We start from the raw sequence: 17012 nt of genomic DNA, 5'->3' as shown, positions 1-17012 counted from the left end.
CTCTCTCCTTACCTCTTCCCTTGATACACTGACCAGTCAAATCCCTCTCTCAGCCCTGATCCTTACCTCTTCTCTTAATACACTGACCAGTCAAATCTCTTGATCAGCCCTGATCCTTAGCTCTTCTCTTAATACACTGACCAGTCAAATCTCTCTTGATCAGCCCTGATCTTTACCTCTCTTTCCCTTAATACACACCAGTCAAAGCTCTCTCTGATCCTCAGCCCTGATCAGAGTTATAGATTTTCCCTTAATACAAGCAAAGAAATCATTGACTTCCTCTTTGAAATACTTACAGTCTTCAAATGATTTAGTGTCTTCCTGCATGACCAGTCTCGATGAGTGGTCCTTAGTGAGGGATGCACTGCTTGTACATCCTTTAGGCCTGATCTTTAGCCCACTGAAAGGAAAGTTTGGACAGTATTCTAATCTGACCAGTCAAACTGATGGACCTAGCCTGTCCCTGATTCTGCACACAAACCTCAGCCCTGATTACATTTCTTAATACACTGACCAGTCAAATCCCTCTACCTCAGCCCTGATTCACCTCTTCCCTCAAACCATTTCAAAGCACAGCCCTGATCCTTACCTCTTCCCTTAATACACTGACCAGTCAAAGACCTCAGCCCTGATCCTTACCTCTATTGGGTAGAAGATACACTGGGAGTCAAATGGACCTCAGCCCTGATCCTTCCTCTTCCCTTGACACTGACCAGTCAAATTCTCTATCTGCCCTGATGTTACCTTTGGTTAATACACTGACCAGTCAAACACCTCAGCCCTGATCTTTACCTCTTCCCAGATCTTTACCTCTCTTCACAGTGAACGGCTCTTCCCTTAATACACTGACCACTCTACCTCAGCCCTGATCTTTACCTTCCCTTAATACACCTGGACCAGTCAACTCTCTCCCCTGATCCTTCCAGCCCTGATCCTCTTCCCTTAATACACTGACCAGTCAAATCCCTCTACCTCAGCCCTGATCCTTACCTCTTCCCTTAATACACTGACCAGTCAAATCCCTTTACCTCAGCCCTGATCCTTACCTCTTCCCTTAATACACTGACCAGTCAAATCCCTCTACCTCAGCCCTGATCTTTACCTCTTCCCTTAATACACTGACCAGTCAAATCCCTCTACCTCAGCCCTGATCCTTACCTCTTCCCTTAATACACTGACCAGTCAAATCCCTCTACCTCAGCCCTGATCCTTACCTCTCTTCCCTTAATACACTGACCAGTCAAATCCCTCTACCTCAGCCCTGATCCTTACCTCTCTTCCCTTAATACACTGACCAGTCAAATCCCTCTACCTCAGCCCTGATCCTTACCTCTCTTCCCTTAATACACTGACCAGTCAAATCCCTCTACCTCAGCCCTGATCCTTACCTCTTCCCTTAATACACTGACCAGTCAAATCCCTCTACCTCAGCCCTGATCCTTACCTCTTCCCTTAATACACTGACCAGTCAAATCCCTCTACCTCAGCCCTGATCCTTACCTCTTCCCTTAATACACTGACCAGTCAAATCCTCCCTCTGACCTCAGCCCTGATCCTTACCTCTTCCCTTAATACACTGACCAGTCAAATCCCTCTACCTCAGCCCTGATCCTTACCTCTTCCCTTAATACACTGACCAGTCAAATCCCTCTACCTCAGCCCTGATCCTTACCTCTTCCCTTAATACACTGACCAGTCAAATCCCTCTACCTCAGCCCTGATCCTTACCTCTTCCCTTAATACACTGACCAGTCAAATCCCTCTACCTCAGCCCTGATCCTTACCTCTTCCCTTAATACACTGACCAGTCAAATCCCTCTACCTCAGCCCTGATCCTTACCTCTTCCCTTAATACACTGACCAGTCAAATCCCTCTACCTCAGCCCTGATCCTTACCTCTTCCCTTAATACACTGACCAGTCAAATCCCTCTACCTCAGCCCTGATCTTTACCTCTTCCCTTAATACACTGACCAGTCAAATCCCTCTACCTCAGCCCTGATCCTTACCTCTTCCCTTAATACACTGACCAGTCAAATCCCTCTACCTCAGCCCTGATCCTTACCTCTCTTCCCTTAATACACTGACCAGTCAAATCCCTCTACCTCAGCCCTGATCCTTACCTCTTCCCTTAATACACTGACCAGTCAAATCCCTCTACCTCAGCCCTGATCCTTACCTCTTCCCTTAATACACTGACCAGTCAAATCCCTCTACCTCAGCCCTGATCCTTACCTCTTCCCTTAATACACTGACCAGTCAAATCCCTCTACCTCAGCCCTGATCCTTACCTCTTCCCTTAATACACTGACCAGTCAAATCCCTCTACCTCAGCCCTGATCTTTACCTCTTCCCTTAATACACTGACCAGTCAAATCCCTCTGCCTCAGCCCTGATCCTTACCTCTTCCCTTAATACACTGACCAGTCAAATCCCTCTACCTCAGCCCTGATCCTTACCTCTTCCCTTAATACACTGACCAGTCAAATCCCTCTACCTCACCAGTCAAATCCCTCTACCTCAGCCCTGATCCTTACCTCTTCCCTTAATACACTGACCAGTCAAATCCCTCTACCTCAGCCCTGATCCTTACCTCTTCCCTTAATACACTGACCAGTCAAATCCCTCTACCTCAGCCCTGATCCTTACCTCTTCCCTTAATACACTGACCAGTCAAATCCCTCTACCTCAGCCCTGATCCTTACCTCTTCCCTTAATACACTGACCAGTCAAATCCCTCTACCTCAGCCCTGATCCTTACCTCTTCCCTTAATACACTGACCAGTCAAATCCCTCTACCTCAGCCCTGATCTTGACTACTTTCACTAGTCTGAATTGTTCAGTACAACATGTTTTGTTTTACTTGTTCGTTTATCAGCATCATAAATACCTTCAAACCCTCTTAATGTGGTCTCACTGCTACCTTTATATTTATGGTTTAGTTTTAATGTATTTTATTGTCTTGATTCTAGACTAAAGTATATGGAGTGTTTAATATTTGTTGTGTTTAATTTCTTTACTGTGTTATAATTTGATATAAGTTTGATCTCCTGAGTTTTCCTCCCTCCAGAGTCCAGGGTGCCAGACATCCCCAGCTCGCTACATGTGCGCCCGCTGGTCAACAGCATCGTGGTGAGCTGGACGCCGCCGGAGAACCAGGACATGGTGGTACGAGGCTACACCATCGGCTACGGCATCGGCAGCCCCCACGCCCAGACCATCAAGGTGGACTACAAGCAGCGCTACTACAGCATTGAGAACCTAGGTGAGCACACCCTGTTGTTGCCCCTGGGTTGTTGCCCTCTGGGTTGTTGCCCTCTGGGTTGTTGCCCTGGGTTCTGGGTTGTTGCCCTCTGGGTTGTTGCCCTCTGGGTTGTTGCCCTCTGGGTTGTTGCCCTCTGGGTTGTTGCCCTCTGGGTTGTTGCCCTCTGGGTTGTTGCCCTCTGGGTTGTTGCCCTCTGGGTTGTTGCCCTACTGCCGTCATAGTTGATAGTGTGTTGTTGTGGAACCATGTTCTTGATGCATGACTGTGAAGTCTTTGACTGCATGCCTGGCTGTGCTTCATAGTGTCCTGTAGCCTACTGTAATTACAACATGGTTAGGGGGACCACTATGATAATGTTGCATAATTTAGCTTTTCATTAAAACCCCAACGAGAGAATGGGTTTCAATATACACCTTTTGTCAAGATGATGAATATCCTGATCCTATGAGCAGAGGGTCTCAGGAGTCTGGACTTGATTAGCTACATTATTTCATAACGCGCTCCTCTCTCCCCCTCCGTCTCTCTCCCCCTCCGTCCTCTCTCCCCCTCCGTCTCTCTCTCCCCTCCCTCTCTCTCTCTCCCCCCCTCCGTCTCTCTCCCCCTCCGTCTCTCTCCCCCCCTCCTCTCTCCCTGGCCCCCTCCGCCCTCTCTCCCCCCTCCGTCCCTGGCCCTCTCTCTCTGGCCCCCTCCGTCTCTCTCTCTGGCCCTCTCTCTCTCCCTGGCCCTCTCTCCCTGGCCCTCTCTCTCTCCCTGGCCCCTCTCTCCTCCTGGTCTCTCTCCCCTCTGGTCTCTCTTTCCCTGGCCCTCTCTTTCCCTGGCCCTCTCTTTCCCTGGCCCTCTCTCTCTCCCTGGCCCTCTCCCTGGCTCCTCTCTTTCCCTGGCCCTCTCTTTCCCTGGCCCTCTCTTTCCCTGGCTCTCTCTCTCTCTCCCTGGCCCTCTCTCTCTCTCCCCTCTCTCTCTCCCTGGCCCCTCTCTCTCTCCCTGGCCTCTCTCTCTCTCCTGGCCCTCCTCTCTCTCTCTCTCCCTGGCCCTCTCTCTCTCCCTGGCCCTCTCTCTCTCTCTCTCCCTGGCCCTCTCTCTCTCTCTCCCTGGCCCTCTCTCTCTCTCTCTCCCTGGCCTCTCTCTCTCTCCCTGCCCTCTCTCTCTCTCTCTCCCTGGCCCTCTCTCTCTCTCTCTCCCTGGCCCTCCTCTCTCTCTCTCTCCCTGGCCCTCTCTCTCTCTCTCTCTCTCCCTGGCCCTCTCTCTCTCTCTCTCTCCCTGGCCCTCTCTCTCTCTCTCCCTGGCCCTCTCCCTCTCTCTCTCTCCCTCTCCTCTCCTCTCCCTGGCCCTCTCTCTCTGGCCCTCTCTCTCTCCCTGGCCCTCTCCTTCCCTCAGACCCCAGCTCTCACTATGTGATAACCCTGAAGGCCTTCAACAACGTGGGGGAGGGGATCCCTGTATACGAGAGCGCCATCACCAGGCCACAGTCAGGTAGGACACCTACACAATACCCCTACACCGTGAATACTGGAGTAATGGAATGGTCTCATGGACACACCCTAAATAGCCTTACCAATGAGATGGTCACTAATACCCTCCATACTGGACCGGTGAAATGGTCTTTTAATGGAGTAATTGTTTCATCCATAAAAACGTATGCTGGTATCGTTTCTGTTTGCTGCCATATTTCAGTGGGGAGAGAGAAGTCATTTAACTCCCTTCAAAAAGGAATCTGACTGTAGTCTTTGACCAATGTTACATCACCACCACCACCATCATCATCATCAATAAATATACCCTGGCGTGGCTTGACTCTAAATAACTTCAGAGATGCTCTTACTAAAACTCAATGTGTTTTTTATTTGACCAACTAGAGCCTTGACTTTATATTAGACATTATTCCTCCTGCATTCATATGGTGCAGTTTACCTTCCATCAGACCTGATCATCAGACCTGATCGCTAGGATCAACTTGTCAGAGAGCATCTCTGACCTGCCATCTCTCTGTGGTAATTGACTTTCCCTTTGTCACAAATATCACTACACAAAACCAGTGGTTCCCGGCTCATCTCAGGCCTGTTTCCCAGAGAATAATAAGGAAATATCCTCCAATCCAGATTTCTCTAATCTGAGGACAGCTACTCAGACAATTAGCTGATATTTAGGTCACAATACCAAATGCCAACAATTGAACACAAAGTATGAATTGCTAGCAGGAAGTCGCTGCTCAACATAGCTCTGTAGAGTTTGCCACATTTTTTGACACCCGTAAGATGAGGGAACTTGGAGTGTAGGCTGTACCCTGTGTCGAGGCACCCCCAGGAACTTGGAGTGTAGGCTGTGACCCTGTGTCGAGGCACCCCCAGGGAACTTGGATGTAGGCTGTACCCTGTGTCGAGGCACCCCAGGGAACTTGGAGTGTAGGCTGTACCCTGTGTCGAGGCACCCCCAGGGAACTCTGAGTGATGGCTGAAACCCATGTAGACTTTAAGCCAACCCCTCGTCACCCCCTCTGTTTTGATGAGCCAGTTTGTCTGTTTTATTTGCACTCTGCTATCCCAGCATGCACTGCTGTGCAGGGACAGGATACCGGATGACTGAAATGGCATCAACATGCTGCAGTTTACCTTCCATCACACACACACACACACACACACACACACACAGGCACACTTGTCACAGAGCATCTCACACACACACACACACATTGACTTTCCCTTTGTCACAAATATCACTACACAAACACACACACGGCTCATCTCAGGCCTGTTTCCCAGAGAATAATAAGGACACTCCACACACACACACACACACACACACACACACACACACACACACACACACACACACACACACACAACACACACACACACCCCTGCTGTGACTAGCAGGCAACCCTCTGTCAGATCCAGCTCTCCTCTCAACACAGAACCAAAGCCCTCCAATACAGTCTGCAGTTTGAATACACCAGTGAGTTGCTCCACAAGCATGTTCATTGGATGAAAAAGTTTGGAATAAAAGACTGGTTGACCTAGATAATGTTTTGACTTAAAAGAAGTTGGGAGACATCTAGGAGTGTTGTTTAGGGACTGATGTATTATAGTAAATATCCAGTGGGAAGATAACCTTGGTGCAAAACATATGCAAGACTGACTTGAAAAGGAGATTTTCAATCTCAATGTGACTTTCCTTTATAAAGCATAAATCAAACCAAAGCAGAATAAAAAACCTTCTCCTATATGTGGCATCTGATAACTGACTGAAATGCATGGCGGGGGGTTTCTTTTTGACAGGTAGGAACATTTCATTCAGAGCACTGTAGGCTACTAAACCCAGGCTGGTACAGACTACTGCTGCAGACACACAGTTCTCAGAGTGGAAAACTAATGCCATTTCCATGCCACCTAAAACCACACCGTGTTTCCAGGACCACCTCCATGCTTCCCAGAAAGAGAGAGACACACACACACACACACACACACACACACACACACACACACACACACACACACACACACACACACACACACACACACACACACACACACACACACACACACCAGTGCAATAATGAGCATGCACAATGACTTGTAAAATGGAGCGGGGAGGAGGGAGGGAGCTAGATAGAGGGGGGGTGAGTTTGGGGGAGGTAGGCTACACCAGATGACCAGAGCTTTTTCTAATTACCACTGGACCCTGGTCAAAATCTGGAGTCCAGGGCTGGTGCAGAGCATGGCGTAACATAGCTAGCAGCGAAGCCTGGCCAGTCCGCTCATTGCTGCCATCTTGAAGTGTTTAGTTGGCATTGTGGCGACTTGAGCCAGGGAACCACTTGTTACTGCCTCTCTCACAACACCAGTGTTTACCATGTGTCCATAATGAGTACACACACACCTCAGCAACCCCCTGGAGGACATTGTAGTGAGGGAAGCAGGTGGTTGGACATGTGCTCACAGTGGCTAACTGTGTTTAGTTACATAACAGAGGTATCCTCCATCTGTAAAGAGACGTGACCAGGGTAACATTCAGGGTTTAGGAGGTGTCCTCCATCTGTAAAGAGACTTGACCAGGGTAACATTCAGTAGGGAGGTATCTTCCATCTGTAAAGAGACGTGACCAGGATAACATTCAGTAGGGAGGTATCTTCCATCTGTAAAGAGACGTGACCAGGGTAACATTCAGTAGGGAGGTATCTTCCATCTGTAAAGAGACGTGACCAGGGTAACATTCAGTAGGGAGGTATCTTCCATCTGTAAAGAGACGTGACCAGGGTAACATTCAGTAGGGAGGTATCCTCCATCTGTAAAGAGATGCGACCAGGGTAACATTCAGAGCGGTGTTCCATCTGTAAAGAGACATGACCAGGGTAAAATTCAGTAGGGAGGTATCTTCCATCTATAAAGAGACGTGACCAGGGTAACATTCAGTAGGGAGGTATCCTCCATCTGTAAAGAGACGTGACCAGGGTAACATTCAGTAGGGAGGTATCCTCTATCTGTAAAGAGACGTGACCAGGGTAACATTCAGAGAGGTGTCCTCCATCTATAAAGAGACGTGACCAGGGTAACATTCAGTAGGGAGGTATCCTCCATCTGTAAAGAGACGTGACCAGGGTAACATTCAGCAGGGAGGTATCCTCCATCTGTAAAGAGACGTGACCAGGGTACCATTCAGTAGAGAGGTATCCTCCATCTGTAAAGAGACGTGACCAGGGTAACATTCAGTAGGGAGGTATCCTCCATCTGTAAAGAGATGCGACCAGGGTAACATTCAGAGCGGTGTTCCATCTGTAAAGAGACGTGACCAGGATAACATTCAGTAGGGAGGTATCCTCCATCTGTAAAGAGACGTGACCAGGGTAACATTCAGTAGGGAGGTATCCTCCATCTGTAAAGAGACGTGACCAGGGTAACATTCTTTAGGGAGGTATCCTCCATCTGTAAAGAGACGTGACCAGGGTAACATTCAGTAGGGAGGTATCCTCCATCTGTAAAGAGACGTGACCAGGATAACATTCAGTAGAGAGGTGTCCTTCATCTGTAAAGAGACGTGACCAGGGTAACATTCAGTAGGGAGGTATCCTCCATCTGTAAAGAGACGTGACCAGGGTAACATTCAGTAGGGAGGTATCTTCCATCTGTAAAGAGACGTGACCAGGGTAACATATCCTCCATCTGTAAAGAGACGTGACCAGGGTAACATTCAAGGTATCCTCCATCTGTAAAGAGAGAGGTATCCTCCATCTGTAAAGAGACGTGACAGGGTAACATTCAGTAGGGAGGACTTCCATCACGTGACCAGGGTAACATTCAGTAGGGTGGTAACCTCCATCTGTAAAGAGACGTGACCAGGGTAACATTCAGTAGGGAGCAACTATATCACAAAGTAACACAGACATAGATGATGCTAATCAATCCCAGATAGATCAGACATCACTAATCTAATCAATCCCAGATAGAACAGACATCACTAATCTAATCAATCCCAAATAGATCAGACATCACTAATCAATCCCAGATCAGACCCTGTAAAGTAGAGACACTGTAAAGTAGTTCCTGTATTCACAGAGACACTGTAAAGTAGTGCCCGTATTCACAGAGACACTGTAAAGTAGTGCCCGTATTCACAGAGACACTGTAAAGTAGTTCCTGTATTCAGAGACACTGTAAAGTAGTTCCTGTATTCACAGAGACACTGTAAAGTAGTTCCTGTATTCACAGAGACACTGTAAAGTAGTTCCTGTATTCGTGGCACTGTAAAGTAGTGCCCGTATTCACAGAGACACTGTAAAGTAGTTCCTGTATTCGTGGCACTGTAAAGCAGTGCCTGTATTCACAGAGACACTGTAAAGCAGTGCCTGTATTCACAGAGACACTGTAAACCAGTGCCTGTATTCACAGAGACACTGTAAACCAGTGCCTGTATTCACAGAGACACTGTAAACCAGTGCCTGTATTCACAGAGACACTGTAAAGTAGTACCCGTATTCAGAGAGACACTGTAAAGTAGTGCCCCGTTTTCAGTCACTGTTTAGCCTTACAGTCAGAGACATTCTTATCAATAATGAAAGAAATCAGTCTTCTTTAAAGTTGTGGGAAGTCAGTATGGTATTTGCATTTTTGATCTTGTTGTTCTGTTGCACTGTTTTCTTTCCAAAATAAATTCTGAAGCCATGTGGCTAAATGTTACTCTGTTGACCTTTACTAGAGATTACTCTGTTGACCTTTACTAGAGATTACTCTGTTGACCTTTACTAGAGATTACTCTGTTGCACGTTCCTTCTAGTTGTAGCTTTCCTTTGAGTGATTATCCATCTTTACTTAGTGTTGATTATGTTGAACACAACAGCCCTGGATCAAATCCGTGACAACAAATCGGTATTTGACCCAAGTCTGATCGACAACAGCCCTTGTATAGACAGTAGAAAACCTTGATGTAGCCAATAGCCATGTCTGTTGATCTAATAGAATTTTCTCTCTTTCTCTTCACCCTTCCCAATCCCCTCTCCTCCTCCCTCATTTGAATAACTCATTAACATATTTTCTACCCTTATTCGTAACCCCCTCCCTCTCTCTCTACACCCGCCACCCCGTTTCATTTGGACCGGTCTTGCTTTTTCCTTTTTCTTTTTACCTCTCCACAAAACACACACTTTTTTGGTTTGTAATTTCTTCTGTCTTTTCCACCATGTTCTGTTTGCCATGTGTTGTGAACCTGGTGTGTTGGTAACTGCTGGCAGACCCCATAGACCCTGATGTTGATGTGTATGAACTCTTCCATGCGCCATACACACCAGTACCAGACCCCACCCCCATGCTACCTCCCGTGGGCGTACAGGCCTCGGTGCTCAGCCACGACACCATCAAGGTGACCTGGGCCGACAACTCTCTGCCCAAGAACCAGAAGATCACGGACGCACGCTACTACACGGTGCGCTGGAAGACCAACATCCCCGCCAACACCAAGCTCAAGGTACGGTCACGGGGACGCAGCAGCATGGCCCGCAGGGCCCCGTTCAAAACAACACAGCTTTATTATTCCCTCACGGTTCATTTTAAAGTAGAAGGTGTCATCAGAGCACAGCATAGTATATGTATATGTTCAGCTATCCCACGAGCAGCGTGATGAATCAATGTGAAGTAATCCCACCCACTAATTACATGAGGTTCAAACGTCTCTCAGTCCTTCCCATCTACAACAGTCCTTCCCCATCTACATCAGTCCTTCCCATCTACATGCCACAGTCCTTCCCCATCTACATGCCACAGTCCTTCCCATCTACATGCCACAGTCCTTCCCATCTACATGCCACAGTCCTTCCCATCTACATGCCACAGTCCTTCCCATCTACATGCCACAGTCCTTCCCCATCTACATGCCACAGTCCTTCCCCATCTACATGCCACAGTCCTTCCCCATCTACATGCCACAGTCCTTCCCCATCTACATGCCACAGTCCTTCCCCATCTTGCCACAGTCCTTCCCCATCTACATGCCACAGTCCTTCCCCATCTACATGCCACAGTCCTTCCCCATCTACATGCCACAGTCCTTCCCCATCTACATGCCACAGGCCTTCCCCATCTACATGCCACAGGCCTTCCCCATCTACATGCCACAGGCCTTCCCCATCTACATGCCACAGGCCTTCCCCATCTACATGCCACAGGCCTTCCCCATCTACATGCCACAGTCCTTCCCCATCTACATGCCACAGTCCTTCCCCATCTACATGCCACAGTCCTTCCCCATCTACATGCCACAGGCCTTCCCCATCTACATGCCACAGGCCTTCCCCATCCTGCCACAGGCCTTCCCCATCTACATGCCACAGGCCTTCCCCATCTACATGCCACAGGCCTTCCCCATCTACATGCCACAGGCCTTCCCCATCTACATGCCACAGTCCCCATCTCCCACAGGCCTCCCCCATCTACATGCCACAGTCCTTCCCATCTACATGCCACAGTCCTTCATCTACATGCCACAGTCCTTCCCCATCTACATGCCACAGGCCTTCCCCATCTACATGCCACAGGCCTTCCCCATCTACATGCCACAGGCCTTCCCCATCTACATGCCACAGGCCTTATCTACATGCCACAGGCCTTCCCCATCTACATGCCACAGGCCTTCCCCATCTACATGCATCACATGCCACAGGCCTTCCCCATCTACATGCCACAGGCCTTCCCCATCTACATGCCACAGGCCTTCCCCATCTACATGCCACAGGCCTTCCCCATCTACATGCCACAGGCCTTCCCCATCTACATGCCACAGGCCTTCCCCATCTACATGCCACAGGCCTTCCCCATCTACATGCCACAGTCCTCCCCCATCTACATGCCACAGGCCTCCCCCATCTACATGCCACAGGCCTCCCCCATCTACATGCCACAGTCCTTCCCATATACATGCCACAGTCCTTCCCACAGTCATTCCCCATCTACATGTCACAGGCCTCCCCCATCTACATGCCACAGGCCTCCCCCATCTACATGCCACAGTCCTTCCCATATACATGCCACAGTCCTTCCCACAGTCATTCCCCATCTACATGCCACAGTCCTTCCCATATACATGCCACAGTCCTTCCCACAGTCATTCCCCATCTACATGTCACAGGCCTCCCCCATCTACATGCCACAGTCTTTCCCCATCTACATGCCACAGGCCTTCCCCATCTACATGCCACAGGCCTTCCCATCTACATGCCACAGTCCTTCCCATCTACATGCCACAGTCCTTCCCCATCTACATGCCACAGGCCTTCCCCATCTACATGCCACAGGCCTTCCCCATCTACATGCCACAGGCCTTCCCCATCTACATGCCACAGTCCTTCCCATCTACATGCCACAGGCCTTCCCATCTACATGCCACAGTCCTTCCCATCTACATGCCACAGGCCTTTCCCATCTCCATGCTACACAACAAAGATGTTCAGCACTAACGTTTATAGTCTCTCTGAAAAAGGGAATATCTTTAACAAATAAATTGCATTGATTGCACTGTCATTAGTCAGTGCACTGCATTCACTCAGGTTGTGAATGTGGCATAGTATGGTATACAACACAGAAAGACAAACCCTTCAACTAGGTGTAAGAGATGCTATAGCATCCTGCCCTAGCTCAATTAAGATCATTACTCAACAAGATTAGGTGTGTGGTGGGGGGTCAGAATACGAATAAAGGCTGTGTTGTTTCATAGGTGGTTAAACAAGGACAAGACAGAGGTCTGGGGAATGGGGGCCTGACAGTGCATTCTGAAGACAGACTGTTCATACAACACACATTCTGATTCAGCAGTTAGTCAATCCCTATTCTGATCACAGAGACTGCTGTATCCATCACCTAACATGGGACTGTCAAGATTTTTTATTTAACTAGGCAAGAATAAATTAATAATAATAATAATATATGCCATTTAGCAGACGCTTTTATCCAAAGCGACTTACAGTCATGTGTGCATACATTCTACGTATGGGTGGTCCCGGGGATCGAACCCACTACCCTGGCGTTACAAGCGCCATGCTCTACCAACTGAGCTACAGAAGGACCACTTACAATGACAGCCTACCAGGGAACAGTGGGTTAACTGCCTTGTTCAGGGGCAGAACGACAGATTTTTACCTTGTCAGGTCAGGGATTCGATCCAGTAACATTTCGGTTACTCTAACCACAAGGCTACCTGCCTCCCCCCAACATAGAGGTGCTAAAAGGTTAGTCTGGTTATTGAAAGCGGATGTAGATGCTAAAAGGCTAGTCTGGTTATTGAAAGCGGATGTAGATGCTAAAAGGCTAGTCTGGTTATTGAAAGAGGATGTAGATGCTAAAAGGCTAGTCTGGTTATTGAAAGCGGATGTAGATGCTAAAAGGCTAGTCTGGTTATTGAAAGAGGATGTAGATGCTAAAAGGCTAGTCTGGTTATTGAAAGCGGATGTAGATGCTAAAAGGCTAGTCTGGTTATTGAAAGCGGATGTAGATGCTAAAAGGCTAGTCTGGTTATTGAAAGCGGATGTAGATGCTAAAAGGCTAGTCTGGTTATTGAAAGCGGATGTAGATGCTAAAAGGCTAGTCTGGTTATTGAAAGAGGATGTAGATGCTAAAAGGCTAGTCTGGTTATTGAAAGAGGATGTAGATGCTAAAAGGCTAGTCTGGTTATTGAAAGCGGATGTAGATGCTAAAAGGCTAGTCTGGTTATTGAAAGAGGATGTAGGTGCTAAAAGGCTAGTCTGGTTATTGAAAGCGGATGTAGATGCTAAAAGGCTAGTCTGGTTATTGAAAGCGGATGTAGGTGCTAAAAGGCTAGTCTGGTTATTGAAAGCGGATGTAGATGCTAAAAGGCTAGTCTGGTTATTGAAAGCGGATGTAGATGCTAAAAGGCTAGTCTGGTTATTGAAAGCGGATGTAGGTGCTAAAAGGCTAGTCTGGTTATTGAAAGCGGATGTAGATGCTGAAAGGCTAGTCTGGTTATTGAAAGCGGATGTAGATGCTGAAAGGCTAGTCTGGTTATTGAAAGCGGATGTAGATGCTAAAAGGCTAGTCTGGAGCGACTGCAGTCACTGTTAGCGCAATGCAACACATTTTGGACAACCAGGTGATGTTGATGCTAATTAGGGGTTGGGGTCAATTGCATTTAAATTCGGTCTATCCAGGAAGTGAATTGAATTTGCGAATTGCTAAAAATCCAGTCAAAATAAATGGAGATTTTCAAGTCTGAAATTAGAATTTTGAATCATCTCCTGAATTGGTTGGATTTAAATGGAATTGACCCCAAACCTGTTAGTCACCCTGTGTTCTTTTGTAGAAAGGCATTGTTCACACTGGACAATTATCCTCACCTTGTTGTGCTCGTCCCAGCTGTCAGAAATGCCTTCCTGTTTCTCACACACACACACACACAGCATGTACCTACATTATTGAACAGATGGCTCGTCTCCACTCAACTAAAAGGATAGGATGTTTTTCTCTCTGTGACATCCTGGATGACAGATTTGTCTTGTTTAGTACACTACAGGACGTGGCTAGCATCACTGGGACAGGCTATTTAGAAAGCTAGGACCTGAACTAGCCTTCACCAGGAGACTCTGACTACCCAGGGTCTAGATTAGACTGCTGGGCGTAGTGAGGAAATGGGCTTAATAAAGTATTTTCATCGCTGCATGTCATCTTGTCTTTATTAAAACGGTGTCCACTGTTTTCATGTTATACCAACTACGTTTCAGCTGTTATTTTGGGATAAATAGCCTTCATTTAGTTTATCCAGCATTTTTTATGTACAGAACTTATTCACATCCCTTGAATTACTCCACATTTTGTTGTTACAGCCTGAATTCAAAATTGATCAAATAAATATATATTTATTTTATATTTTTTTAATTTTTATACATACTACCCCATAATGACAAAGTGAAAATGGGTTTTTAGAAATGTTGCTTACATTTACATTAGTATTCACACCCCTGAGTCAGTACTTTTGTAGTATCACCTTTGGCAGCGATTACAGCTGTGAGTGTTTCTGGGTAAGTCTAAGAGCTTTCCACACGTGGATTGTATAACATTTACCCATGTGTTCTTTTCTAAATTCTTCAAGCTCTGTCACATTGGTTGTTGATCATTGCTAGACAACCATTTTCAGGTCTTACCATTAGATTTTTAAGTACTTTAGATTTAAGTCAAAACTGCAACTCGGCCATTCGGGAACATTAACAGTCTTCTTAGTAAGCAACTCCAGTGTTAATTTGGCCTTGTGTTTTATGGTATTGTCCTGCTGAAAGGTGAGTTCATCTCCCAGTGTCTGTTGGAAAGCAGGCTGGACCAGGTTTTCCTCTAGAATTTTGCTTGTGCTTAGCTTCATTCAGTTTCTTTTTATCCTGAAAAACTTCCTGGCCCTTAACAATTACTAGCATACCCATAACATGATGCAGCCACCACTATGCTTGAAAATATGTAGAGTGGTACTCAAATATGTTTGGGGCAAATCCAATACAATGTTTTGGATTATTTCTATTCTGTATAGGCTTCCTTCTTTTCACTCTGTTATTTAGGTTAGTAGTGTGGAGTAACTACAACGTTGTTGATCCATCCTCAGTTTTCTCCTATCACAGCCATTAAAACTATGTTACTGTTTTAGTCACCATTTTCATGGTGAAATCCCTGAGCGGTTTCCTTCGTCTCCGGCAACTGAGTTAGGAAGGATGCCTGTATCTTTGTAGTGACTGGGTGTGATGATACACGATCCAAAGTGTAATTAATAACTTCACCATGCTCAAAGGGATATTCAATATAGTTTTTTTTCCTTTTTTAAAAATTTACCCATCTACCAATAGATGCCCTTCTTTGCGAATCATTGGAAAACCTCCCTGGTCATTGGTTGAATCTGTGTTTGAAATTCACTGCTGACTTGAGGGACCTTACAGATAATTAATTGTATGTTTCGGGTACAGAGATGAGGGACCTTACAATTATCTGTATGTGTGAGGTACAGAGGAGGGACTTTACAGATAATTGTATGTGTGGGGTACAGAGATGAGGGACTTATTAACGGATAATTGTATGTGTGGGGTACAGAGATCAGGGACTTATTAACAGATAATTGTATGTGTGGGGTACAGAGATGAGGGACCTTACAGATAATTGTATGTGTGGGGTACAGAGATGAGGGACCTTACAATTATCTGTATGTGTGGGGTACAGAGATGAGGGACCTTACAATTATCTGTATGTGTGGGGTACAGAGATGAGGGACCTTACAATTATCTGTATGTGTGGGCTACAGAGATGAGGGACCTTACAGATAATTGTATGTGTGGGGTACAGAGATGAGGGACCTTACAATTATCTGTATGTGTGGGGTACAGAGATGAGGGACCTTACAATTATCTGTGTGTGGGGTACAGAGATGAGGGACCTTACAGATAATTGTATGTGTGGGGTACAGAGATGAGGTAATCATTAAACAATCATGTTAGACACTATTATTATACACAGTGAGTCTTTTCAACTTGTGTGACTTATTAAGTTAAATAAAAAGCTGAACGCTTGAAAGTCTAAGTATTCAATTTCTTTGTTATGGAAAGCCTAAATAAGTTTAAGAGTAAAAATGTGTTTTTTTTGTACTTTGTACTTTGACATTATGGGTTTGGTCAGTGACAAAACGTCTCAATGGAATCCATGTTAAATTCAGGCTGTAACAGCAGAATGTGGAGCAGTCCAAGGGTGTGAATACTGTGAATCCATGTTAAATTCAGGCTGTAACAGCAGAATGTAGAGCAGTCCAGGGGTGTGAATACTGTGAATCCATGTTAAATTCAGGCTGTAACAGCAGAATGTAGAGCAGTCCAGGGGTGTGAATACTGTGAAGGCCCTATATTATTCATGGCTCTTTATTTTAAAGATGCATGGAGCAGGTTTCTGCTTAGAAGCACTCTGGTTCTGTTAGTCTTGTGGTCAAAGTCTGTACCTTCCATTATGAACTGTTTTTCTGTGTGTCTGCGCGTGTGTGTGTCTGCGCGTGTGTGTGTCTGCGTGTGTCTGCGCGTGTGTGTGTCTGCGTGTGTCTGCGCGTGTGTGTGTCTGCGCGTGTGTGTGTGGTCTGCGCGTGTGTGTGTGGTCTGCGTGTGTGTGTGTGGTCTGCGCGTGTGTGTGTGGTCTGCGCGTGTGTGTGTGGTCTGCGCGTGTGTGTGTGGTCTGCGCGTGTGTGTGTGGTCTGCGCGTGTGTGTGTGGTCTGCGCGTGTGTGTGTGGTCTGCGCGCGTGTGTGTGT

General features: G+C 46.8%; 1 protein-coding gene across 1 annotated transcript in view; it reads left to right on the top strand.

Moving 5' to 3' along the window:
* Positions 1–17012, top strand: part of LOC124018088 (neogenin-like) — a 63633-nt gene that overhangs the window by 23942 nt on the left and 22679 nt on the right. Inside the window, 3 exon segments of the mRNA XM_046333343.1 lie at positions 3070–3264; positions 4639–4734; positions 9983–10215. Of these exon segments, the coding sequence (XP_046189299.1) occupies positions 3070–3264; positions 4639–4734; positions 9983–10215 (524 nt within the window).

This window comes from Oncorhynchus gorbuscha, unplaced genomic scaffold, assembly GCF_021184085.1.
Source record: "Oncorhynchus gorbuscha isolate QuinsamMale2020 ecotype Even-year unplaced genomic scaffold, OgorEven_v1.0 Un_scaffold_390, whole genome shotgun sequence".
NCBI lineage: Eukaryota > Metazoa > Chordata > Actinopteri > Salmoniformes > Salmonidae > Oncorhynchus > Oncorhynchus gorbuscha.
This window is presented reverse-complemented; position numbering and strand designations above follow the sequence as displayed.